Source organism: Ptychodera flava, chromosome 18 (genome assembly GCF_041260155.1).
Source record: "Ptychodera flava strain L36383 chromosome 18, AS_Pfla_20210202, whole genome shotgun sequence".
Taxonomy (NCBI): Eukaryota; Metazoa; Hemichordata; class Enteropneusta; family Ptychoderidae; genus Ptychodera; species Ptychodera flava.
The window spans coordinates 38,262,043-38,289,965 of record NC_091945.1 but is presented as its reverse complement, the minus strand read 5'-3'; the positions used below and the strand labels follow the sequence as shown (position 1 = coordinate 38,289,965).

Genomic DNA, 27,923 nt, shown 5'->3' with positions numbered 1-27,923 from the left:
CACTGAAAATATTCAAAATATTTAATAACAAAATATACATTTTTCCAAATCTTTCCAGAAGCAGAACTTCATGATAACTTCACTGGTGATAGAAGTACATGTAAAAATGGTCAATTAAATATAAAGATACATCAGCTGCAAAACTTCCAAACTTTGGATCATTTTCCATGTTCTCAGATCTTTGTTATCAAATTCATAATTCCATTTCATGTACATATAGATCAATCTATCAATGCTTAGATGTAGCATTATTATGCAGACATCTGGAAAACAACAAAAACCAAACATACACTATTTGGTGTTGCATCCTGGGAGACTTACATTTCATAATTATCTGAAGTATTCAAATTCTTGGAAACAGAGAAACTCTTCATACAATGTGTTTTCTTTGACACTTATGAAAAGAAAATTAGTAAAAATTAAACTCTTTTGTCTGATAAAAATTATCGCATAGCTGTAACTGCTTAGTCTTGGACAACTTCCATTGCAAAAGGGGCATCACTGTAATTGCGATTTTCTACAATCTATTCATCAGATGAAAATTACAGCAGGTAGCTAGAAGTTACCAATGAAAGAGTAACATGTATTGCAAAGCTGAAGGGGTAAACAGACTATTAAGTTCATATCTTTATTTCAGAATATCAGCCACACAGAACTTATTGGATTTTTTCTATGACTGCATACAATAAGACCAACTTTGATAGCCCTTACGTCACTTGTCAACTCTGGATAAATAACTTGGCAATAAAACTTGGTTAGTCAAAACTGAATATATAATATTGATAGCCTGTCAGTGGTATATTTTAATGTGATGAATGTGTTTGACAACATGTACTGGTTGAAGCTAAAAACGTCTACAAATGAAAGGTCACTTTGCCATGTCTCTCATAAGACTTGTCTACTGTATGTGTATAAGCCATAAATCCTTCATTAGGTGAGTGAAGTTAAATGTTTCCTGGATATTGCATTTGTACAAAACACAAGCTGACAAAACATGTTATGAACTGTGAACAGACTCAGGCCACAATTAGTGTTGTTTTTGTTAACTGGCAATTTGCAGCAAGTTTTTACATAATTTTCTTCTGAGAGAGGTTTGTTCATGCCTAAGCCTGCTTTCCTATTGTTCATTTGATGATTTTAGTCAGTTGCAATTTCAACAGCAAATCATTAATTTTGACTTGGGAGGCTAAAAGTGCAAATAGTGCCACTGATATCAAAGTTTAACATAGTCTTCATACATCTTTCACAGTATGACATCTGCAAATTTAGGGGCCATGTTCAATGTCTCAGAAAACTGCAGCTTTTTTGTTGACGGAATATCATTGTTATCATTGAATCATATGCAAACAGCCAATCAGCTATACTTTAGATATAGTTTCACGTTCCCTGTATAATTCCTATCAATAATCAAATTCTACCGATCAGATATGTTCCCATCCATTGCACATCAGTAGGAAATTGAATGACTGGGAAAACATTGAACAGTGGGATGGACACTTTAAAATGTTACCATATTTTGAATGTTGGTCGTGGTAAGTCCAAAACTGGTTGGTCATGACAAATTCTATTGAATGAGTTCACAGGTTTACCATAACATTCACTGTATTTATCTTGCAATTACTGTAACTAAAATGATAACGCCTATGTCTTTCCCTTGACATGTACATGGACATGTACATGGGAGGGAAAAAAGTAGTATTTGTATGGGGATATATAAATATTATTTGCATGGGGATATACAAATACCGGGAATAACTGTTGTGACAGTTACCCCAATTAGAATTTACATGACAAAGACAAAGCATGCAACAAAATAAAGTGCTGTGAGTATACACAAACCATAACTTTTTTACCCCATATACTGTTATTCAGGCCAAACTTTCATATGCAAAAAGGCAGAGTTACATAAAATAGGTGGTGAAAGGCTAAAATGTATTATAGATGTATAGCTTCATCATATTTTAGTAGACACGGGCTAATGTTTGTAATTTTGGACTTCATCAAGTTTGATTCATCATCACACAATCTCAAGACTGGTCAAAATAGGAGTAAAAGTCAAGTTTGCCAACAGTGCATGCACTCAATTTTAATGCAAATTTTCTACCATTCACAGCTATGAAATCACATTCATAGGTACAAATGAGCAAATACTTTGTGGTTCAAGACCTTTGACCATTCCAAATAATTCCTGGTATGGTTCACATTTCAAGTGTAGCAGAAATGGTCAAGATGGTGAATTATAATACCATGCCCTGTCCATTGCATTTTAATTAGCCGAGCTGAACCACATGACTGTCCACAAATACACAGTAATGGTTTGTTTTCATGACTGTGAATATGAATAATATCGTAAACACAGTAACTTTACGGCTAAAACGAAAATATTGATTTATACAAAGATCATAATCAACCACCAAAAAAATGGAACATTTGTGGGCCAAGTTTAGACGCTTTTATTTCAAAAAATCTCAGGATTTGCAAAATTTTTGCAGCGCGTGCACTACTCAGACAGGTTCTGGGGCCCCGTTGTCATTCGCACGGGAATTTCGTAAATTTAGACGTTTTTTTGGAGTTCGCTGGTAATATAATTGAAATAACAGACTCCGCGCTGACCATTAACGTTTATTTATGGGTGCGAGCGAGAGGAAAGCCAAATTAATGGGCTCGACAAGCCTCGCCCTTGCCCATAAATAAACTTTAATGGTCAGCGCGTCATCCATTATTTCTATAATAATGTTGCTGTACCAGTGAGCTTAGGCATGTCTCAATATTAAAATGACAAAATGGCAGTTTCACAGCCTTATGCTAACATGAGTTGGTGGGTATACTGTTACGTTATCTATATTGTTCTTATACCAGGTGTGACATAACGGTCAAAATTGCTTGAGTACCAGGGACTAGTTCATGCCAGGTGTGACATAACGGTCAAAATTGCTTGAGTACCCAGGGACTAGTTCATGCCAGGTGTGACATAACGGTCAAAATTGCTTGAGTACCCAGGGACTAGTTCATGCCAGGTGTGACATAACGGTCATATTGCTTGAGTACCAGGGACTAGTTCATGCCAGCTTAAATTCAAATTCTCTCTCAATGTCAATTTCAGCTGGCAAGTAATCTGCCTGGAATTTAGTAAGCACTTAGCACATGTCTAGAATGGTTCTTAGATTTCAAGATTTGATACTTTATTAAACAAAAAGTATGTGTGATAATGAAGAACTGACATGCACAAATTGACAAACTCTTGGAATACAGTAGAACAGTCAGTATAAGTTACAACAGGGTCCAAGCTCGACATACACGCAAACAAATATTAAGGTATGAAAGCTTTAACCAGCCAGAGACTGAAAGTATACACAAATCTTTGCATTTGTAAACATTGGTTGTTGAGGGCCTGAAGATCAAATAAGTGTTGCATGATAAAATTTACACATGCAAATTTCAACAGCATTCTGACATTTGACTAAGGTCATACAAATTTATCCTCAAATCACATTTCAAAGTTATCTGAAAAAACTTTTGAGAGGTTTTTGAAACAATCTTAACATACACAAATATTGAATTTATAGTCATTGGAACAACAAACAACTTACTGTCCATTTGAAAACTGCAGTGAATCTATCACAGAGAACAATGATGACAATTATCTGATTTTCTTTGATCACCAGAAATTTATTGGAATATATTTGAATTACAACTTCATCAGAATTTTGCTCAGAAATTTGAACATGCAAGCAGATTTCCTGTTCAAAGCAGAATATACCAGAAGAAATCCTTGGACAGGTGTGTCAAACAGAATATGACAATAATCAGATCAGTTATTTTGAGATATTCGGACAAAAATACAGAAAAAATCCTAACATTTGCAGCCAACAGCTCCCCTGATAGTTTTTGCTGAAAAAAAAACTGAACCAAATCCCTGCATAGCAACTGAAAATAAAATAAAAGGCCAAGTGAAATGTCTAAACACTGAACACTTAAATTCAACACTGAAAGTATCTCATATTCTGCAAAATTCTGGGACAACATTTATATAAGGAGGGCAGAGTGTTGGATGCCCAGTTAACTCTCCGGAAAATTTCTCACCTTTTCTGCACAGCACAATTAATAAATGTAAATGAACTCATGACTGCCGCTTTATGCAGATAAGAACCTTTACTGTTTGAATGATGGAAATTTTAATAGAAATGCTTAATTGGAAAAGAAGCTTTGATAGTGACTGTTGCTGATGACTAGACTTGATAACTATCAATATTTATCAAATTTGAAACATGAAATAAGCCTGTATGACTAAAACTACCAGCATTACATATTTTGGGACTTATATAAAGTTGATAAAGTGTAACTGCACCTTGACTTCTTTGACTACACCAAATTGCAAGGAAATGTTATGTGGCATCTACAGACTTGATCCTACTTGTCTTGCGGTAAACAGTGAAACAAATTAAAGTGGCACTCCCACTTGGTAACATTTTTAAAGCACATTTTTTTAATGCCAACGGTCGATATTTGACATGGCGACTGCGCGCAGATCGCGAGATATCGATAAAAACATGTCCTCAAAAAGTAAAAGTTTGAATTCTGGTGGCCCACCTAAATTTAGCTTCCGAACATCGAACGTTCGGCACTGGGGCCATTGTCAACTAAGCTACGGAGTACGAGTCTACGCTTATACTGCTGTATGCCATAGTACCACTCGCGTCGGTGATCGGTCATGCCCCCTGGGCGAAAGCCTAGTCTCACTGACTCTGAGAAAAAACGGAAAACAAAGTTTGATTCCACCAGAATTCGCATAGGTGACTAGTACAATTACGTGCGGTTGATACATAGCGGCTGCCGAGTGGTATGCAGAGATGCATGCGCACGGCGTACTGTGTGGCAGACAACAAAATGTACCGGTAGTCATCGGAGGTGGCTAATATTTGACATGTAAAAACATGTTTATGTGGTATTGGTTAAAAATATAGTACAACTGAAGGAGAAGTTTTACAAAACTTACCTGAGGTAATGGCATAATGCTGTATATAAAGTCTTTGCAATGGGAAGTAAATTAATTGCGTCGTTCGAACTTATTGTAGACTCCCTAGAATATCATCAATTAGCACAACAACAAACCTTCGGGGGATTTCAGGTCAAAATCAGAAACGATCGTAAAACTTCGGGATGTGAAAATACGCTCGGGAAATGACATGTTTTTATCGATATCTCGCGATCCGCGTGCAGTCGCCACGTCAAATATCGACCGTTGGCATTAAAAAAATGTGTTTTAAAAATGTTACCAAGTGGCAGTGCCTCTTTAAGAAAGGGCTTTAAAAAGTATCAAGTCAACATTTAGCCAGACTTTAAGTTGATACATTGTTTACATTTCGTACAGAACACACGTGAACAACATGGTCATACATGTAGCAGGTCTCTGTTTAGGATCCATTGCAATGTTTTTCAATACTCCTACAAATAAATCTAATTATTACGATTACATCAAGTAGGCACCATGGGGCAGTGGTTAGGGTACCAGACTCACTATCAAAGGATGGTGAGTACAAGACCTGTAAAGTCCAGTGTAATTGACCATGGATGTCTTTTATACATCCATAAATGGACTCACAATCAGAGAATGGTGAGTTGGAGATTTTAGCTCGATTTTGACACTTTACTCCTCATTGCTCCATTGGGTGTTTGCTTGTTGGACAATAATAAAAAGTATATTATTAATATTCATATATGCAAATATTATGCATATTTTGACATGGCTATTAAAATAACTGAGACTATCTTGAAAGCTGCACAGTGAATTTTGAATGTCTAAAACCACTGGTAATAAGAGAGCAACACAATTTATTGACCAAAATGAGAAACTAGCCCCACAAATTTACATTGGAGAAGTTTTGAGAAGCTTTAATTTGACAAAGGATGCAAACAAAATATTTCTAAATCTGCTGACCACACTGTCAACCAACCTGAAGCTGAACAGATACTCACTTTGAAAACACTAAAAATGAATAAGACAGTTCAATAAATAATGTTGTCCTACATTGTTATAGACAGAGAAAATCGTACATTGCAAATAATTAGCCATTCTTTGAAGCTTTTTTGAATTCACTGAATGTGAGTTTTCTGTATACAATGAATCCTCCACCGTGCATCATTGATTTCACTCATTTGATGTTTTTGTTAGATTACAATATGCATTCATTATGTAGATAAACATGACTCCTTTCGGGAAACACAATACATGGAAACATGCCTGTGCTCTCATGTTTGCAGCAAGTCGACATGTTATTAATTTTAGCCATGCCATAAAGTCACAAAGACCACAGTCCCATTAATGAACCATTATCAAACATTAGTCTCAGTACACCAGCACATTTGACAAGGCAGTATCTACACAGGATATTTTCTGAACGATATCAAAGTTGTATGACTTTGTATTATAGAGTAACTTCATTTTGCTGACACTAGTTTTTTAGTTTTACTGTTACCAAACTTATGGTATCATTTTTACTGTCTATAATACGTCCAAGTATCACAGCCATGAAACTAGCAAGAATTGCAACATTTATTCTCCCTACAAAATAATTTAAGTTGAGAAAGTGTAGAAAAATAAATGAAGTTATTAATAATTATGACAAACTTAGAGAATGTTTTTTTGTTTCTCAATAAAAGTTTACAAGAGATAGTCTTGTAAATAGTAGATAGTCTATAAGATTGACATACGACACTGTTGAAGAACAGTACGTGAATTGAACAGCACTAGAATGACAGACAACAGAAAAACACTGATGACAAAGAGTCAAACAGTACTGCCCTAAAATTATAGGAAAGGAACTGACATCTTGTAGAAAACTTTACACAATGGACAAACCTTTAAAGACTATGTGCCAATTTACAGTACAAAGAATCATTCTCAGTAACAATGTAAATCATGTCAGGCAAAAGCTGCAATTTCAATTTCAGTTGCAATCTTCTCTGAGTATGTATGTAATTGAAAGAGAGACAGACAGAAAGACAGGCAGAGACAGATAGAGACAGAATGGGACAGAGAGCATGAACACTTCATCAGACAAAATTCATCAATAGAAGAAATGTGAAAGTACACCAATGCTGCAAAGATACATCATTGTCAAAGATAAAGGTTAGCAACATACATCTGTTGTGCCATAATGCCAATTTGTCATGTTGACAATCCTATTCTGCTGCACATTTCAGAATTCGCACATTTCATTAAGGTGTTCTTCATGGACTACTATATATTACTTGGTGGTTGCAATTACACACATCACCTTCATTGTCTTTATCTTTTCTATCTTTTTTAAGTCTTCATGTTAATCTTTAAAACTTCATTTTTTCCAAAGTGAAGAACATCACTAATTTATGTTCACCTCCATAAATCAGAATACAAGCTACTATTAAACAACTGTGTGTAGTTTGAAATCCACGGTCCACACTACACTTCACCAATACATATCAAGCTGTACATCTTTTCTATCTAATTTTTGTGAGATAACCAGATATGCTCCTTTTCTCATAGAACACTTCAAAACATATTGAATTGTTATCTATTACCTAAATTAGACAAATTAAGAACAATGTGAAAGTATACAATATATCATATATTAACTTGGGCAAAAACGAACAATAATGATTGGATATCAGTTTTCTGCATAAATGAATAAAAGTACAACAGAGAAGATATGATGGCATTAAAGCTGTCCAAAAATTACTGAAAAACTCAGCAAAACAAAAAGACTGTTACACAGCCAACATTTTTAACACATGTATGCTTACAATTTTTAAACCTTGTCAACAGAGAATGAAGATGCCATCATGGAAAACAACATATCATAATTTATGAATAAACATAAACACTGTTTGCAATTTTATAAAGTTGGTCATGTTCCAAATCACAAAACTTAATTTTACTGAATGGTTCATCTGTCAACATTACTTTGCTCTGGCTGTCATTGCTATCTGAATAGTTTCAGAGAAAAAACATTACAACTTGTGTTCAGGCAAACAAACATTATCTTTTTGTGATGATTTCAATACACAACAATCTCAATCTATAAAACCGAACCTTCCTCAACCTCAGTGAAATATAAATACATACGAATTCTAAAACACATGAATCACAAGATGTTGTCAGTAGTTCTATCTTTGAAGTGCAAATGTAGTTTGTCATTAATTAAATAGCTATAGAAAAATATTAAACCAGAAAGTCTTTAGTTGTCATCATGTCTTCACTTTTTCTCAAGATATGATAATGAATGATATGTTCAACAGTATACAATGGCAAGTTAATAATCACAAAGATATGTACAGCATAATAATAACTTGGTTCAAGTATTGCATAGGATATCCATATGCACATTACACTATGCATACTACAGCTTTACTGCTTAGGATACTCTGGATAAGACATAAACTGAATTCTTTCAACAATTTTTATATACAATAGTTTGTTCTGATTTTTACCTAATATGACCATGTTTCTCATGATCAGACAAATCTATCACATACTTTTACAACAATATCTACACATTTTCATGACAAATGACGTAGACATCTAGGAAAGCATGTATCAATCTTCCTTTGTATCCTTTTTCCAATCAATAAACACAAAATCCACCAGGATGATGATGTGCATAAACTAAACGCTAACAAAAAAGTCTAAACAGTCATGGTTCTATCAACTTTTGTATACAAACAAACAATTATGAAGATATACAACAAAATAAATGTACAGTGCATGTTGTGTTAGTACAAAATTATACATATAAAAGTATGCTACAATGTCTGCTCCAGTCAGGAGTAACACTACACTTGTAAATACCAGAGTCAATATTATAACAATTCAAATTTTGTAAAATCATTTCTAAAATATCATTAGTCTGATTCTGTTTTCAAAAACTGCATCCCTGGGAGCATATTACATCATTCAATGTCTGTAAAATGTTGAATGGAAACCAGCACTCTCCTTCATGCAGCAATTTGGAAAAGCAAAGAATGTTCAATTTCTTCTTTGTGACATTGCATACTAAAGATGATACAAAGTCAAATTACTGTTCCCTATTGTATCTTTCATGATTGTATACAGAAATTTGCCTTTTATTCTGATTTCCATGACTTTATTTCAACTCTTTACATGTTACCCTACCAGTACATCAGTAATCAGTCTTTGGAAGAAAGTCTAGGGAACAGTGCTCTTAGAAAGTTTTGAAAGATATCTCTACTTTGAGCTATTCAGTTTCACTTTTTTTAGTAAATTCTCCCAGAAAAGACTGCAAAAATCTTTGATGAAAAATTATTTGATCATTACAAAAGGGAAGGAATGACATGAACAAAGGCACAAAGTACAAATCTCATTGACAATGAAGTAACTAAGTAAGTACCAAAACTTGTGAAAATTTTCAAGTAACTTTAAACTTACATGATTATTTGAATATAAAACAATGTATGAAAGAACATTTATCTTGGCTATTAATCTACAGTATTAAAATTGAAAACACTCATTCAAATATATTTCATTGTTGATCACAAACTATAGAAAACATTTTAATACACAAATTTCAGAGAGAATCAAGATAAAAAGAATCATTCTGGGGATCTTATATGAATAATTTGGAAGTACAGATACATTATATTAGTGTAGAATTTATCAACTATCAAACAATGGATGTCACTCATTATATCAGCCTGGTGAAGACACAGTAACTCTTTGACTTCACACAGGCCTTATGAACTGCAATCAAGGTCATTTTTTCATATTGGAAAACATTCCATAATAATAATACCTCTTTCACTAATGTTACCAGAACATACTGTACAATGTTTTCATTAATCTCTCTACTGAACAATTTGGAAAATTCCCTGATGTAAATTACTTGAGTCAAAGTGCATTCTGATTAAATTGGCAGAAATACAAATCAATATAGATGGGAATTTACTTTGAAACAATCTCTTTATCTTACTCAGTATGTCATTTCTTTGTTATTTTCTATCAAACTTTATCAATTTTCCAAAATGATGTATGGAAATGACTTCATACCTAGTTTGATAATTCATGAGGCACAATATCTAAGAAGAATGTAAATTTTCAATGTTGAAACCATGTAGATACACAGTGATAAACAAAGAAATTAGAAAAGTAGAGGAAAAATACCTCTGAATAGAGGATTCTGGTCAACTTTGAAAAGAGACTGAGTGAACAACTGTTGATAGATGAAATCTACAACATTACGTAATCTTGTAAAAATACAAACACTTTCTTTTAAAATTTACTTTTTGTTTCAAAAAAGTTCAAACATAACTTTCCTTACATGATTGAAATAAATCAGAAACCACTCCTTCATGTTTTTGTCCATCCATCCATAGAAAGGTAAAACAGACCAGTTTTTAAAATCTGTCCGTTGGCCTAGTGTTTAAGAAATCTGTCTGCATGAGACATGGTTGAAACACTGCCAAATTCTAGAGTTTGTCGATCCTGACATCCCATCTGAATAGCTTATCAATCCTGGCATCTCATCTGAATAGCTTGTCAATCCTGACATCCCATCTGAATAGCTTGTCGATCCTGACATCCCATCTGAATAGCTGAGTAAGTACACCTATCTTGTTGTACATTAGGTCTTCCATGATGCTGAGTCATAGCATTCACACATCCTGATTTTCAAAGTACAACATTGTCATATCAATTCTTACATAAGGCCTCTTCTTTCCTTGCACAATCTGTCACCTTGCCATCTGGAAATCTACCAGTCAGCTGTAGTAGTGTAAACTTTATCTCACTCATTCTGTCAACAACCTTTCATCCAGCCCCTTCATTTTCGGATGTTGGTAGCTTTTCAACATCAACTGGTGAAGGCTGCTCATCCATGGTAGATTCAGGATTGTTATCAGTCATTTCCATTCCTGGATGCATGGCTTGTTTATGCTCTGCCAACTCAGTTGCTGTTTTAAATCTTCTCTTCTTGCACAACTCACATTTATATGCTTTCCAGCCTGTCAAAGAGAAGTAATCAAAACTTCCATCTGCATTGTAACTGTTCTTTATAATTGATTCATCAAACTTTGGATCTTTCTTCCTGGAAATCTCACCACGCTGTAGGGCAGCTAATCTTGATGAAAATGTCTTTCTGACCTTGTGACCTATGTAAATAGAATCTGCAGGCTCTTGAGGGTCACTGGTTATGAATTCTCCCTGGCCATTTTTATTGTCACTGTTGGTAGTATGGTATGGAATGAATCTCATGGAATCACTAGCTGCCACGGTCGATCTGCTATCATCACTCTGTGAGTCGTCATCATCATCGTTGACCTGCGCCGTGTGATTCTGATCATTTGACATGCTATGATCATCACCATTGACATCACTTCCGCCTTCTGTACTACTTAAACTTGGAGGTACAGATAAATCTAACACTGGTACTGATCTTAAACTACCTCTTCCTTGACTTCCTTCTGTAACATGCAGAGCTGGTTGAGGTGGCCAAGGCATTGGTGTTGGGTAAATGTTGAAAGGAACACGGGCATCAGATCTGACAGGGGCAGTTGTGTCTCCAATCATTCCCATTTGAACACTGCTGTCAGGTGGCACTGGTAATGGCATGGGTTTACCATGTACAAAGTAGCCATGTTCAGCAAGCTCTTGGGCAGTTTTGAATGATACTCGTCTACCTCGCTTGCCTTTGTTGCACAGATCACACTGATATGCCTTCCACCCTGTCAACGAATAATAATCAAAGCTACCATCAGCATTATAAGGACCATCATATCTTGGCTCAGCAGATTTTTGGTCTTGACTTAAACCGAGATTTTCAATGACCTCCAATTTGATCTTCTTGGGTGGTAATCCACTACTCTGTGCTTTCTTGTAAGTTATGAAATGTCCAGAAATAGAGTGATTTCCATGACTTTTCTCAGCTGGTGAGTATCCACCATTAGATTTGTTGACATTGCCATCACTATCATCTTTCTTTCCTGTATTATCAGAATCTCCTTCTGAACTAGTGCTTTCTTGTTCCACTGACTCTCTCTTGCGGCTATTACTATTAGTATCAATCTCTGATTGTACATGCTGGGCAGCAAGATTGGTCAATACAGCACTGAGTGATGGTTTTGTACGGCTCTTTGTTTTTCCCCTTCTCTTCTCTCGCTTCTCCTGCTCTGTATTTGAGGTTGCCAGATTATCTTTCTCATGGGCTTGGTTATCCTCTCTGATTTTGTTGTCAAATTGGTCTGTATTAGAGCTGCTGGGATGATCACTCTCTGGGTTTTCAACACTTGGTTGATTTTTTGTCACATCTTTTTCACTGGTATTATCAATCTGGCTCTCATAACTGCTTGTGTGATGATCTTGTCTGCCATCCTCTGTCTTCTTGCCTCTTGTCTGAAAGAGTTCTTTTTTCACACTGACAGAGATGTTCTGCTCCACACTTTTATTGACAACTTGCTGCATATAACCCTCTTCAGGATGACAGGGAGCAGGTAGATGGGTATGATTTTCACTCACTCTAGCTGCACAGTTTACATCACCACTTGAAAAATTATGTACTTGTAAGCCATCACACTGAAGTGCACTTCCTTCCCTGCCATTGAGATTGTTGTCATTTGTAGCCATGACCATAGATGGCGCAGCATTCCCATAGTGTCGTAACTGTGAATACGGAATGCCATTGGGAACAAAGCCTGGTGGTAACATTATGCTTGGAGGGTTGATTGTTGCTTCAAAGCGCATTGCTTCATCTGAACACTCTGCTGCATGAGTTGTAGTGATATGGTGGCGTAGCTGTGCTTTGTCTTCATAGACAAACTGACATAGTTGACAAAGGTAGCAGGTTTTCGGGAAGTGCACCTCTGACATATGACTAGCTATTGCATGTCGCAGGGGACTGTGATAGCCACAAATCCGACAATGATAAACTTGTATGATATCAATGTAATCACGGAAGTTATCAAACTGGGAATCAATGACTGTTACCTCAGTGACTGCACTCCGTTGTGACATGACAACACCTTGTTTCTTCATTGATTGGCTTCAAGTGTTACACCTAGAAATCTGAAAATACACAAATAAGCATTAATGTAGATATGCTGTATTATTTATCAATAATGTACATGTCATTATACAATTGACGTGTAATGTAAAATATCAGCCATAATATTATACAGTAGTTGAGATAGGTACATCAAGTGTCACAAGTTTTGGAGTGTTCTAAAACTACACTTGCGAGTGAAAAGACTGCCAACCATGCAATGTTTCTGATGTCAAAATTTGATAGGCTTTGGGGAACAAGAATATTTTGGGTAGATAATTAAATACAGTTACAATTAATATTTTAATGTTGATTTGTAATGTTATTGTGTAGTATTTCCTTTGAAGTTCTATTAACACTGGACAGGGTCATATAATGTGCTCTGCCAGGGTACTTCCATAACGGTATGGGCATGAATTGTTACCTAATGCCAAACAATTGTTAACATGGAGACTCTCAGTGTGAACCAAAAATAGTGCCAATGGCATGAGAGCTACTATAGATTTGAGCTAGATATCCAACAGTAATTTTGACACTAAACCATGCCTTATGATCTGGCAGGCAGCTATATCGCTGCAGTTTCCTTACAAAACTAAAATCAAAACATTCATGGATTGAAAGCGCTGAATAGGGATACAGATCGAGAGCACAGAATAGGGGTGAAGATTGAGAGCACAGAATGGGAGCGCAGATTGAAGTGTGCTAGCGCAGATTTGAGGTGCAGACTATCAATTTCTGGCCTCTAACATACCTGATAAATTTAAGTGGCATGGAAAACATACAAAGCATAATACCAGTTGGCAAGTGTACGGTTCTTTTGACGATATACCAGTACTTATGACTGATGTGTTTTAGTATTTGCTCATACTTGCGAATCCCACCCCCAGCATACATACAAGATTTGCAATCAGCACATACCAGATATGACATGTTTATCAGTGAACCGAAGAAAACACATGAAGGTAGATGAGTGCAAGTGCAAGTCATATATTTGAAATAGAAAAAATTGCATAATTTCTGATGCAGTACACTTCCAGATGGGGAAGCAGACTAGCTGATATGTTGACAACAAATTGTTCAGACAAACGCATGAATACGCAAAATAAGGCATCAAAAACATGCGGCCACCTCACAGGTGGGTGGGAAAAAATGTAGGACTGTAGTGAGTACAATATCTAAAATGGTCAAGCTCTTGGACAAGGAAACTTTGGCTGTTGAGGGTTTTCCATCATCACTGCTATGAAGTCAATATTTTATATCAATCATTGAAACACTTTTGTGATCATCAATTGAGACATACGTGTTAACAAAGACCCGATGTGAACTCAATGTGCTTCTGTGTTTTGGAAGTTGTAGAAAAGCAGAATTTGGGAGCTATTCCAGCACTGGAGGAAAGGATTTTGAGATATCATGCCTAAAGACAGACACAAACATATATGTACACAGACACTGGCTAAGGCCAACAGCGTAAAAGTCGGTATACCAGACAAAAAAATAGTAAAAATATTGCTTTAATTCATTTTAATTCATTGTTCTACCTCAGTCAGTACAATTCAAGAGAAGAATAAAATTTCAAACCTGATAAAAATGTGTTTACAAGCTCAAAAGTTACAGTCTTCTGAAAGTTGCAAATTTATGAAATTATCTCCCTGCACATTTTATGAGGAAAAGATAAAATTCACCATTTTGGAGTCATTACTTCCCATAATATGAATAAAGTGGTTCTTATTAGACAAAAGTAATCTGTTTCCACAAACATAGGGCCAATGTCCCTGGAGCTACGATAGACATGGATACAAAATTAAGTACTTCCAGACTGTATATATGAAATTATCTCAATAAGGTCATCCTAAGGGACCTGTATACCAAATATCAAAGCTGACTGACCAGCTGTTTTGAAGAAATAAGCAACCTAACAGCCGATAGAGCTCCGCTGTGTTATGTAGAGAATAACTTTTTGTGACACGTGTTGCTGAAGGTGGATATCTACGATAGCTCATTTCAGGATGGCCTGACGAAAAATGGCAAAAATAGCTGCAAAAATATAAAAGTAAAGATTTCATCATAATCTCAAATATCAAAGCTATCAGATGAGTAACTTTCAAGAAACGAAGGTTGATTAAAATGGCAAAAATTGACCAAAAAGTACAAAATTGAAGATTTCACCAAAATTTCAATATATCACATTAACCCTTTGCACCTTGACCCCCTGGTGACCTATGACATCATGCGGACATTTTTGTCCGAGCCGGGCTCAAAGGGTTAAGTTAATCCATAGGAGCCTGTATACCAAATATCAAAGCTATCAGACAAGAAGTTAATGGCAAATATTGCCCCAATAATACAACATTGTAGATTACATCATAATTTGAATATATCACATTTCAATCATCCTTATGAAGCTGTATACTAAACATCAAAGCAATAAGACAAGTGGTTTTTGTGAAACAATTTTTGATCAAAAATGACAAAATTGCCTTAAAAATACAAATTTGCATATTTCTACACAATTTAAACAAATCTGAAATAGGTCATCCCTAGGGACCTATATCTCAAATATCAAAGCTGTCTGACCAGCGGTTGTGAAGATTTTTAATTATTTTTTTACCATAAATGACAATAATTGCCTTAAAAATACAAATTTGCATATTTCATCACAATTTGAACAAATCTACCTTAGGTCATCCCTAGGGACCTGTATAACAAATATCAAAGCTGTCTGACCAGCAGTTATGAAGAAGATTTTACTCCAAAAACAGCCTTTTTGAGCTAATTTGAATATTTTTGACAATATCAAAAACGAAAAACAGAAGTTTGTCACCATCATATTTTGTATCTACACAAGAAATATCACGTCTGTAAGTAATGCGGTTCTCAAAATATTTGAGTGGACAGACATCCTCACAAATGGACATACATGATACACGTACATACATACACATACATACATACATACAGACTGACGCTGGACGGACACCCATCCCAATAGCTTCTGTAAACTATAGTCTATAGTAACTAAAAAAGGATAATTGAATGATAGACCTTGACTGTTTTTTAGCAATATTGGTTAAAAATTATTATTTCGACAAAAAATCACCAGGAAGAAATATAAGTCTATTAGGGTAGTTTACAAAATGTAAGTAATGGGAGTTTGTTAAAGCAAAATGAAAATTTCCAAACAAGTGACATAACGGTCAATAGAGCTCCGCTGTGTTTATAAGTATTTTGTGACAAGTGTTGATGAAGGTGGAAATCTTTGATAGCTCATTCAGGATGGCCTGACAAGAAATGGGAAAAATAGTTGCAAAATACACAATGTAACATTAAGATCATCCCTAAGAACATGTCTACCAAACATAAAAAAATAATAAAAAAATGCAAAAAAATAGCAAAATTAGCCTCAAATATACAAGTTAGCATATCATCACACTTTGAACATATCTGAATAAGGTCATCCCTAGGGACCTGTACATCAAATATTAAAGGAATCTGACTGGCTGTTTCAAAGTAGAAGCTTGGAATGTAATGAGTTGATTGACGCTGGACAAAGCATGCAGGACGCCTCAACACCTTGAAATATCATATAAGCTCCATGTCGCTGACAGCAGAGCTAAAAGCTATGAAAGAAAGTACGAAAAGTATTACAACTTTCGTGAGCATTTAAATGCAAGTTTTATGTATAAGTGTTCCTACTTAATGAGTATTTCATATCAAAGTTGACATATATACCATTTTTGCTCAAAACGTCTGCTCTGCCAAAGTGCCCCAAGGCCCTATTTCCTTCATTATATATATAAAATCAATGTAAGTGTTGTTCCTGAACATACACTACATACATTTTGATAAATTTTGGTACTGAGGGCTTTTCTGGGTGTTTCCAATTATTTTGACAAATAATTACAATACCAAACAGACCTCCTTTTTTCCATGACAGTACTTTCCAAATTTTTATAGATGTATGCAATATCCATATTAGTTATTTTTGTTTCCATAACATACTATGAACTTTTGGTATTTGAAGTTGTTGATCGTCTCTTTTCAATAATCTCATCAAATGACTAAAAATATCCAAATCAGCCCTTTCCATGGCAACAAGATCTATTCAAATGTAGGTCAGTCTATGGAAAGGCACAGTACTAACAAAAGTCTAACAAACAGAGAAACTGAGTTACCTTCACAAAATCAAATCAACTCAATCACTGGCATGACCATTCAGAAAATACTGATCATTTTCATGTATTCTTGCTTTCAGATAAACCATTTTGGTTGTCAAAAATATGCAAACAAAGATTTGAAATCAAAACTTTTGCCATATTTACTACAATTTTCTGAATAAAAAGTAACATTTGAAAGGGACTCTTACCACTAAAAATACAGGGGACTGTTCTTTTGTCCATCAATACAGACTTAGTGTGCAATGATTTATGGGTAAGTGGTACAAACAGCTGAGGTCAAGATCTACTAATCACATCTCAATTTCTCCTTTCTGTTAAATAATTTTATGTAAACAGTCAAATATAACTCCACTGTTAGTTTTTATGACAACAACAATAATAGAAAGACTGCATAGCAACCCAAAATTAAGTTCAATGATATTCCCTAATTGTCAATATGAATACACTGTACTGCATCACTGTCTCTTTCAAACCTTGCAGTTTGTAAATTTTACATGCACAAGTTTTACCTCCAGTTCCCTGTAAACAGGTCCACCCTCACCATCAATAATTTTGGCCAAACCATAGTGATGAAATGGTTAATGAATACTTTTCATTTTATTTGCTCTCTTCATAAAATGTTAGTAACTCAGCCATGTCAAAGCTTAGCCGTCAGCTTGTCAACAGAGTCTACATGTGTAATGTCCAACATTGTTGTTGACAAGTGAATCCTTGTTCAGATTAGAATTAATTTATCATCAATAACATTGCATACTGAACATAATGCATTAGGCTTGTAAGTTGCAGGACAGATACTTCATATTCTAACATACTCAGGGAAAAGTATGTGCCAATTTTCAGCGACAAAAGTACAGATATTTTACCAAACGCTACAGCTATCGTCCCTTCACAGTAAAATCTTGTGAGAAATTGGCTTTTGGTGAGGGGATAAGCTAACATCAACAAATTTGATTTTAACACAAAACAAACTGATCGGCCCACAAGCATCATGGTAATACATGTACAATGTGCTTTGTTTCTATTACCACTTGACCACATCAGTTTGTATCTTGAAAAACATCAGTGTTTGATGCTGGTCTTGAATTTTAGATTCTGTCAGCCTGTCATTGGCTATGCATTGTGGTCATTTTAACTTTAAAGCTAAAGTACATGTAAGCTGATTTCACGACGTGTTTTGTCTGGGCTGGCCAGACCATTTACAGCACATCAACATGTGTATTAGAACATAAGAAATCTAACCAACCGGGGACTATGAGACAGTCTAATGGTATGTTTCGGTGAAGGGCTGCTGATGTTTAAAAAATTTGATAATTACTATATACATGCAGGTAAGGCATTTGATCTGAAAAATCTATATAATATGACTAACCCTCTGGTATTTGTGGGACAATCATGTACAAAGATTTAATATGGATCTATATGTATACATGCATTCCAATAGGTTAAACCCGCAATTCTACTGGACCATGGTACAAACAAAAACTTGTGTGCCAATGTGAAAAGTAATGTAATACTAATAGATATATTTCCCTACATGGTTATAACATTGGTTCGTTTGTACCATCATCATGTCATCTTTCATGCATACAGGTACTGAGTCAGTAGAACACAGGCACAGGCAGGTACATCAGATTTTGGTACAATGTACAATATAACGGTATAGCATGAGCCACTACACAAGTCCTCTACAGTGTGAATTACACCAAAATAGAAAGTATAACTGCCTGCAGAAGCACTTTTGCTCTTACATATATATTAAAATTTGTGTTTTTTGGCATTTAAAATCAATTATTTCTATATATGTGGCATCAAACATGAAGAGCAAAAATTCAAAACTTGTGTGACTATTGTAAAACATAAATCCATTGCATGGGACCGGGCAATTCTTAACAAGTAAGGATACACAGCACTCGGTCAGGACAGTATAATAAGTAAACCTGAAAGATGACAAAAAGTGAAAATGTCAGCATGGCAAATTTCCAGTCAAAATGTTCTGCATATAGGCAGTTCTTAAAGCAAATGTTCAAAATATTTACTAGGCTGCTCTATGAATTATCTTAATGTATATGTTACTCAAGTGGTTCTAACATTGACACTTATGTTAAAAGGGCCTATCTTAGCATTAGTATATTACAGGCGGAAAATTACTAATACCACAGTCAGTGTAAGATCATGTCCAATTGCTAGTCACACTGGCATCTCAAAGGACCAGTTGGAACTTTTGATGATTTTTGCACTAATTCTGTTTTTAAAGCCATTACCTTTATATTTTTTGATAAGATAATTTGAAATAAAACACAACTCATGTAAATATGCTTACTGAACTAAAATGTGAACACAGAACATTATTTAAACATTGACAACAAACACAAAACTTAGATTTTTACAATTAATTAATTTTTAGTTGCAACTCAAATATGGCCTGGCCACTACATCTACATGTCTGTAAACAAGTGAATTCATTTACCAAATTCAGCACCAACGATTTGAAGACTGACATTTTCAAAGACAATATGGCTTAAACAGGGAATCCAAATCATCTCTCTCAAGATTGGAAGCTATTTTTTTGGGCAAGTCAATGCCAAAAGATACAGCTAATGGGGTTATGACATAACCAATTTTTGTTCTACTCTCCACATGTTGTGATCCATGCAAAGAGTAGAACAGAAACTTGAAATTGTTAGCTCAACCTTTACACGTGTACATTGCATAGATATTGTTGACAGAATTCTGGTTGAGACTAAATTCTAATGTTTTAAACAATATATGTAACAGTGTATTTTATTCATGAAGATGCTGACTGCCAAGTAGTAGGTGTTTTATCATGCTTTGGGGAGTAGAGCAAGAACTTGCCACAGAGTATGAGCAAAAATAATCAAAAGTTCAGCTCCTGGCCTACAATGAAATAGCATAGTGTTTCAACTTCCCAACAAAGTTTGCATTCTCTTATCTCATCTAGATATACATGTAGGTTTGAATTATTTATCAGGCTCAGTTCAAAACAATCAAATCAAAGGATAAACCATGGATGTAATGGTCATCAGCAGACAAATTCAACTAAATCCCCATTCAACCAAAACTAAATTCAGAAAGTAGCATTTGCTCACTGTAACAAAAGTAAAGGGTTACCCTTGTACACATGTGAAAATTATTCGGTTTACATCAAGATGCTGATGATGATGCTAATGCAGCCTTTTTTGTGAAGATTTAACAACATTTAGACAAGGTACAACTTTTTTTAATTAATTCATGTGAAGTCACTTAGTAATATGTGGGAGTATTTGTTACTTCTGAATAACACCATTTTAAATGTAAACAATACTTGCACTGCTATAAAGTCTCACAAACTTCCAATAGATTTTTTAAGGGTGCAAATTTGATATTAAGAGCTCTTTGAGAAGTGACAACGAAAACTAAACTCTAGGATTTACAATGATGTAAGCAAACATCTAAACCTTAACATCTTCAAAGTATTGTTAGTTCTGATTGCTTTTCACAACTGCCTACATACTATAACTGTACTCCTATGTATATATGATATGTGTTGTTTATTTGACGTTAATTTTTGTAACAAATACATGATCATAAACTTTGTGCTGCATTTCACATTACCTTACGGGAAATTCTGTGACAGACTATCGATCACAGTATGAATTTTTCCTGAAAATTTCAGAAATATAGTTTGACATATAAAATTGCACGATATATGAGTACCTGCTGCTAAGTTTCTGGTAATGTATTTATCCCTCACAGGTACCAGTACTTTATGCAAAGCAGTTTTGATATCTTCCTGCTTAAACAGGAACATCCCCTATAAAATCTGGATTATCGTAAATCTATACAAATGTTAAAAAGCTATGCTACTGATCTGACATGCTGTGTTTGGTTCCAAAATCCCATAATTTTGCCATTTTTCAGGTGTTCATTGTCATGAGTCTTGCATATGATGTCTGTGAATATATAGCGACTAAACTTGAGTCAAAATTTAGTTGTAATTTCAACAAATTAGAAGAGTAATACCCTTGCAAATATCGAACCAAAATTTGAGAGCAATTGCACTGGCAGTTTCAGAGAAGATGATTTTTTCCTTAAAATGAGGAAATTAATCAAAAAATTCAGCAAAAATACAAAATTCAAGATGTCTTTATAATATACATAAAACTGTATAAAGTTCACCTAAGGTTTTAGCATACTAATTTTGAAAGCAATCAAAACAACGGTTCTTGAGTCAATAATTTTTGATCATTTTCACATGTTTAGGCTCATTTGCATGATTTGGGCAGTGCAAACTTCATTTGGACAAAATCCCATCAATAACCCAGGAATGCAGGCAATAACCAAAATACTTGAAAGGTGACTCCAAATTTTGTTCTGGATTATGGAAAAATTAGTTACCTTAAACTTTCAAGGTGCAAAAAAAGTCTTGTATATATATATATATATATATATATATATATATATATATATATATATATATATATATATATATATATATATATATATATATATATATATATATATATATATCGAAGTATACAGATGTCCTCGAGGGAAATTACAGTGCTCAATGCAAAAAGCAGAGCGTTATAAATAAACAGATTACTTCAAGTACAAAGTAATGAAATCTATTACTTAAGTTTCATGCATCTTGCAATCCTCAGATAGATGCATGAAACTTAAGTAATAGATTTCATTACTTTGTACTTGAAGTAATCTGTTTATTTATATATATATATATATATATATATATATATATATATATATATATATATATATATATATATATATATATATATATATATATATATATATATATGTGTGTGTGTGTGTGTGTGTGTGTGTGTGTGTATATATGTGCATCTGATACGGTATTTCTGAGTCACAATCACATATCAGAGCGGCAAACATTTGTAAGTTTGCACGATGTCCAATTTCAACAACCTTAAAGGGCATATATCTGACACCAGGTGTTGTAGGAATCTCCCTGCCTCACAGAGCTACTCTATCCCAATTCTGTTGTTAAGTACTGTTTTGTACTTCCGGGAACACAGTTTTCATACAATGCATTACAGAACGAAATCGTTCTGAACTCTTCAAATCAGACCAGGGCAGTCATAACAAGAGGAATACACGTACACTTATACATTTATAACAATCAATCATGACAAGTTATGCATACGAACGGTTATATAATGGAGCCTCTTTGATTTGAATAAGCAGTCCGTTATATGCAAACGACAATGCACTGACTGGATGCGTCGCCGCTCGCGCTCGCAGTCATGTAAGAGCGCTGAATGCTTGTGTTATTGTCATCGAAGACTCAAGCCAGCACAAAAACGAGGCGAACTCAACAACATTCGTGTTAATTGACAACTCTCGCGTCGATCGTATGCGGATGCAAACATTCGCGATGTAATGAAATCACGTCAACTTGTGCTATTTTGAGCCACGTCTTTTGTGGGGTAACCATGTTTGTGAGTTGTACATGAGCTAAAAATAGCAGATGATGATGGGTAACAAACGCTAAGACTAGGGATACAACCAGACAGATCGCCAATGCTATAAATTTTACGGAGCAAAACAAAATAATATAGAAACCGAAATTAGGAACACTATACTCGAAAATAATATGAGAATCTGCGATACCATAACTAGTTACCTGCAATGCACACAATAACGCGGTCCAGTTCTCAGAGCTGTATAGCTGAGGTCTTCGACCGACGGTAAACCGCAATGAAGATGCAAAATTCAAATATCACGACGCTGAAAAGGCGTTGACCGATTTCACGCTACATCTTCAAGAGCTACGGAAACAGCGTAGATGTAGCCTGGCAAATACAAGAAAATAGCAGATTTTCTGTGGATATGTACGATTGGGATTGCATTCACTGATCACGATCTGCGAGAGGCAGAGCTTCTTCTCGAGGCACAACAGCTTCGCTTCCGGTAACCAAATCACGTGCTTTGTAGACGAGACTTTTTCGGGAGAACTCGTGGTACTAACGTAACTCATGTCAACATTACACTGATGTGCTGTCCTTGTATACCTATGTTGTCATGCTCAACACGAACTCTTTTAGTGCCTTTAGCATGTTTAGCCAGGCATTACTGTAACAGAGAAGTATCAGACTGTCACGATAATCTCCACTTTTGTGGAGGAACCGTGCTCCATTGGACGTCGATCGTTCGGAAAGCAAGGATCGTAACTCGCTGTACGTGGCGCGTGGGTCCATAGCTGTGGTGTTTTCGGACGGGATTTCGGCCTTTTACGGGCTGGTTTTGACTTTTCCGATGTGGTGGCGGGGTTAAAAATCGGAAAAGTCAAAACCAGCCCGTAAAAGGTGGAAATCCCGTCCGAAAACACCACAGCTATGGACCCACAGCTACAAGTGTAACTCGACCAAGCCCACACAGCTGCACAGTCGCTTGTTTGTGGTAGGTATAAATAGCCATGGAGCTCCACGTCCTCCATCATGGCGATGTCTTCTTTCAGTTCACGTTTGGTATATGTAACATCATAACATTATTTGATCACTGATGAAAATAGGAAACTAAGAATGTACGCCAAAGGAAAACATCCTCTTAGATTAAAACCATAGCCCTGCGTACCGTGCTGTGTGTTCCCGGCGTTATACAAGGCCGCCGGTAACACACAGTACGGTACGCTAGGGCTAAAACCCTACACAGTTACAAGGTAAGAAAAGAAAATTACCCACCAAACCTCGCATGATCTAGCAGTTGAAAAGGGAGACACACTGTTCCAAAAATCCAAATTACTGAAAGATACTGCAATCAGTGTTACAGTAACAATATTAAAGATGAAATGCACTTTTTATCAGTCTGTCAGAAATACACAGTTCAACATCAAAGAAAACACTTTTTCAGTAAAATTAATCTCCCAAATGATACAACTGAAAATCAGCATACTAATAAAACAAGAGTTGCCAACGGCTTGCAGATTATATTTTTACTTTATATAAACAAAGAAATACCTAGTTATATTTATTATTAGCTACTATTAGTATACTGTATTACTTTATCTTTATTGGAGAAAAGTTGTAACTTATTTTGGTGTTTCACTTTTATTGCCACAAATGTGATGTAAATCCTATCTTTACAAGCAAGCAATAAAATATTATTATTATTATGTTATTATTATAACATGATATTAAATATTGTAACATGGTATCAATATACACTCAGGTAATGTTAATATTATGATTATGTATTGCCTTTATATTGTAACATGGTATCAATATATGACTGATGATTAGGTAACGCTTTTGTTATGTAAAGTATCATGTTAGTATATGATTAGGTAGTTTCTATACATAGTCCGACACCAATATATGATTAGATAATGTCTGCTTATCAGTGTTTTCTCTGCACGTTCATTGAAGGGGCAATTTCTGCCCCATTCATCAAAATTAGGGGGGCAAACTTGACATTTTGGGGGCCGTTACTGTTGATGTTGATTTTGCCTTCCCAGGAAGTGCTTTCCTGATATCAGTCTGATATCGATAGTCACTCAGTTCAGTTTTGTTGTCTATGTCGCATGCAGTACCCTTACTAACATCGACATCATGGTATTTGTTAGTTTGTGATGTGCTCGGTTGCTCTCTATCCTCTGTCGATTTGTCAACAACAGGTTTCCTGACTCAGACTTTGACGTATTTGTTTCCTTGCATACGATTTGGGCTAAATTTAGGGGTTAATAATCTCTGAAAATCAAACGATTGTGTGTCATTATTACGGTTGAGATCGATCATCACTGCAGCGTGCCACACAATGCTAAAGCTGGACTTTCCATCGATACAGTGTTTCAAATTCTGCTTTCAAACTTTACCGCTTTCAAACCATGAACATAAAATTGCTTTGTATCCATGGAGACTAAACGGTAAATACATACTTGGCCACAGGCGCTTGGCACATTGCTGGGATAATAATCGTATTTAATATGTAGAATGTCTATATACGACTTGATTATTCAATAAAAGAATCACCGTACGCGATATTAGTGTAGGCCTATAGGCCTACATATTGACTGGCATTGTACCCATGGCTGCCTGGCTCGGCCCAGCGAACGCACTGCATAATCATCAATGTGTAGAATGTCTACATGATTTAATTATTTAATAAAGAATAACGGTACGTGATATTACTGTACATGTCGGCTAGCTTAATCGAGTGGCTGTAGAGCTCTGCAGGGCTTGGCTCGTTGTCCACTGCTGCACAGACAGAAAGGGAAGGTGTGAAAGCTTTTCACCGCCCGATTTCATTAATCAGCGAAATTCACGAACTCTGAGCGTTTCCGGTGATAAAAATTGGTCAACGGTAAGATGGTTGCATAAACAATCGATCGACTGGCCTCTTTTGCCTAAAATCATACCTTACCCTATGCTACTGGCGAGAAATCGTCCTGAAATCGGCTGGGCACACCAACCCACCGCCGGCCATTTTGAATAAGCTGCTTGCAATGTACGGGTCCAATGAGAGAAGAGCAATGACGTCATCTGCCAAGGGTTCTATGCAGGCGCGCATACATTGCATGCAGCTTATTCAAAATGGCCGGCGCTGGGTTGGTGTGCCCAGCCGATTTCAGGACGATTTCTCGCCAGTAGCATAGGGTAAGGTATGATTTTAGGCAAAAGAGGCCATGATCGATTTTTTATGCAACCATCTGACCGTTGACCAGTTTTTATCACCGGAAACGCTCAGAGTTCGTGAATTTCGCTGATTTATGAAATCGGGCGGTGAAAAGCTTTCACACCTTCCCTTCCTGTCTGTTTACATGTGCAGCAGTGGACAACGGGCCAAAGCCGGGCCCAAGCCCTGCAGAGCTCTACAGCCGCTCGGTTAAGCTAGCCGACATGTACAGTAATATCACGTACCGTTATTCTTTAATAAATAATCAAGTCATGTAGACATTCTACACATTGATGATTATGCAGTGCGTTCGCCGGGCCCGAGCCAGGCACCCATAGCCATTCGCCAGGCAACATGTCGGCCTATAGGCCTATACTAATATTACGTACGGTGATTCTTTTATTTAATAATCAAGTTCAATATAGACATTCTACATATTAAATACGATTATTATCCCAGCAATGTGCCAAGCGCCTGTGTACTTGGCTGTTCTTTTTGATGCGTATACTTCATGTCATGCATGTCACCAAAGCTGATCATGACAGGGATAGTTTGTCTTTTCCAAGGAAGTATGACTAACAACAGCAAATTCACAGGTCGCTACGCTAACACTTGCATCACCCTCATACATGGGGAGGTCTTTGCTTGCTTTTTTTGTGCGCGATTTCCGCGCTATCAGTAAATTTTTCAGGGCAGACAATCGCACAGTTGAGAGAAAACCCTGGTGTATTGTATGTTAATATATAATAAGATAAAATTAATATATTCGGCCAATTGAAAGGGACAATAAATATTGAAACTTGGGTTTCTGTGCCAGTAAATGACATTACAGGTAGATTGCAGAGAACTCATAATCCTCTCGTCTCAAGATATTCTATGGGTAACTTTCACAATATTTTGCAGTGTACAGCTGACGAGAGTATATTTTGCACACCAAATGCATGAAGTGATACACAGCAACTTAGTTGAGTAGTTTGCTTTATGCCCTGGCATTTACCTCAAGAAGTTTAAGAGTCTGTTTTATTGTCTGAAGACTTTAGTAATCCACCAAACTCAGTCGGCAGGTCCTCCACTCCAGCTCCTCACAATAATGATAAATGGCATCCAGGAGTGCATTCAATGCTCCTATTATGTTTTCATGAATGACAGTACATTATCCAAGTCTTTTCCTTCAAGAGTACCAGCTCAACCTTTTTTGCGATCAGTTCTGGACAACATTAGTGAATGGTCAGCCAAAAATAACACTAATTTAGATTGAAAGAAGTGTAAAGTTTTACTAAACAGTTGACCAAGCCTCACCCGCTTTCATAAAATGGTATAAACCTTGCCACTGTGGAAAATTTCAAAAGTCTTGGGATGATCACTAAGAGCAAGTTGAAGTGGGAAAAACATGTTGAAGAAATGGTCAGTCAAGCATCAAAACATTTGACGAGTGCTATGTAGATTTTGTGCTACTGATCATGATATGAAGCCCATTTACATTTCACTTGTGAGATCAACATTGGAATACACCTGTATTGTATGGCAAGGTAGTTAAACAGAAAAACAAAGATTTCAATCAGTAAAACTTCAGAAGAGGGCTTTCAAAATCATTCACCCATTTGTCATGTATAGAGAGACATAAATACTTTTAGATCTAACTTCATTAGAAGACAGAAGACAAAATATATGTAAGAAATTTACTGATGGTGTATTGTAACCTGACCATACAGTTCACCACCTTATCCCCCAATTACTCTTAAATACCCAACAAAGACAGAGTAACTTTATAAATTTCCAGTCTCGTACTAAACACTAAGATCTCAGTCCAGTTGTGAATTGTGTAAATTTATTAATAGTTAATTGAACACAAAATGCATACATTTTAGTGCTGTTGGTGTATGGTATAAGTGGTGCTGCAGTCTGTCACATTGAGTATCATTGTATTTGTGGTTTTCAACATTTTTTGTAAATTTTTTAATGATATGCTCTTTTTATTAGGAAGATCTTTAAGAATACATCTGTTTGTAATTTGACTGATTGATCACCACTTTGAGAAGAATTAACCATTGCTATTAAAACACAAGTTTTTGCA

At 35.7% G+C, this 27,923-nt stretch overlaps 2 protein-coding genes across 2 annotated transcripts in view; one reads left to right on the top strand and one right to left on the bottom strand.

Annotated features, from left to right (window-relative positions):
• Positions 1 to 27,923, top strand: part of LOC139117739 (thrombospondin type-1 domain-containing protein 7A-like) — a 229,674-nt gene that overhangs the window by 16,637 nt on the left and 185,114 nt on the right. The window lies entirely within an intron of this gene.
• Positions 7,309 to 23,145, bottom strand: LOC139117562 (dentin sialophosphoprotein-like). The gene is made up of 2 exons (XM_070680788.1): positions 22,863 to 23,145; positions 7,309 to 13,051 (listed from the first exon to the last, which is right to left on the bottom strand). Exon 2 carries the CDS (start codon positions 13,019 to 13,021, stop codon positions 10,802 to 10,804), a length of 2,220 nt encoding a protein of 739 aa, XP_070536889.1. The 5' UTR covers positions 13,022 to 13,051; positions 22,863 to 23,145; the 3' UTR covers positions 7,309 to 10,801.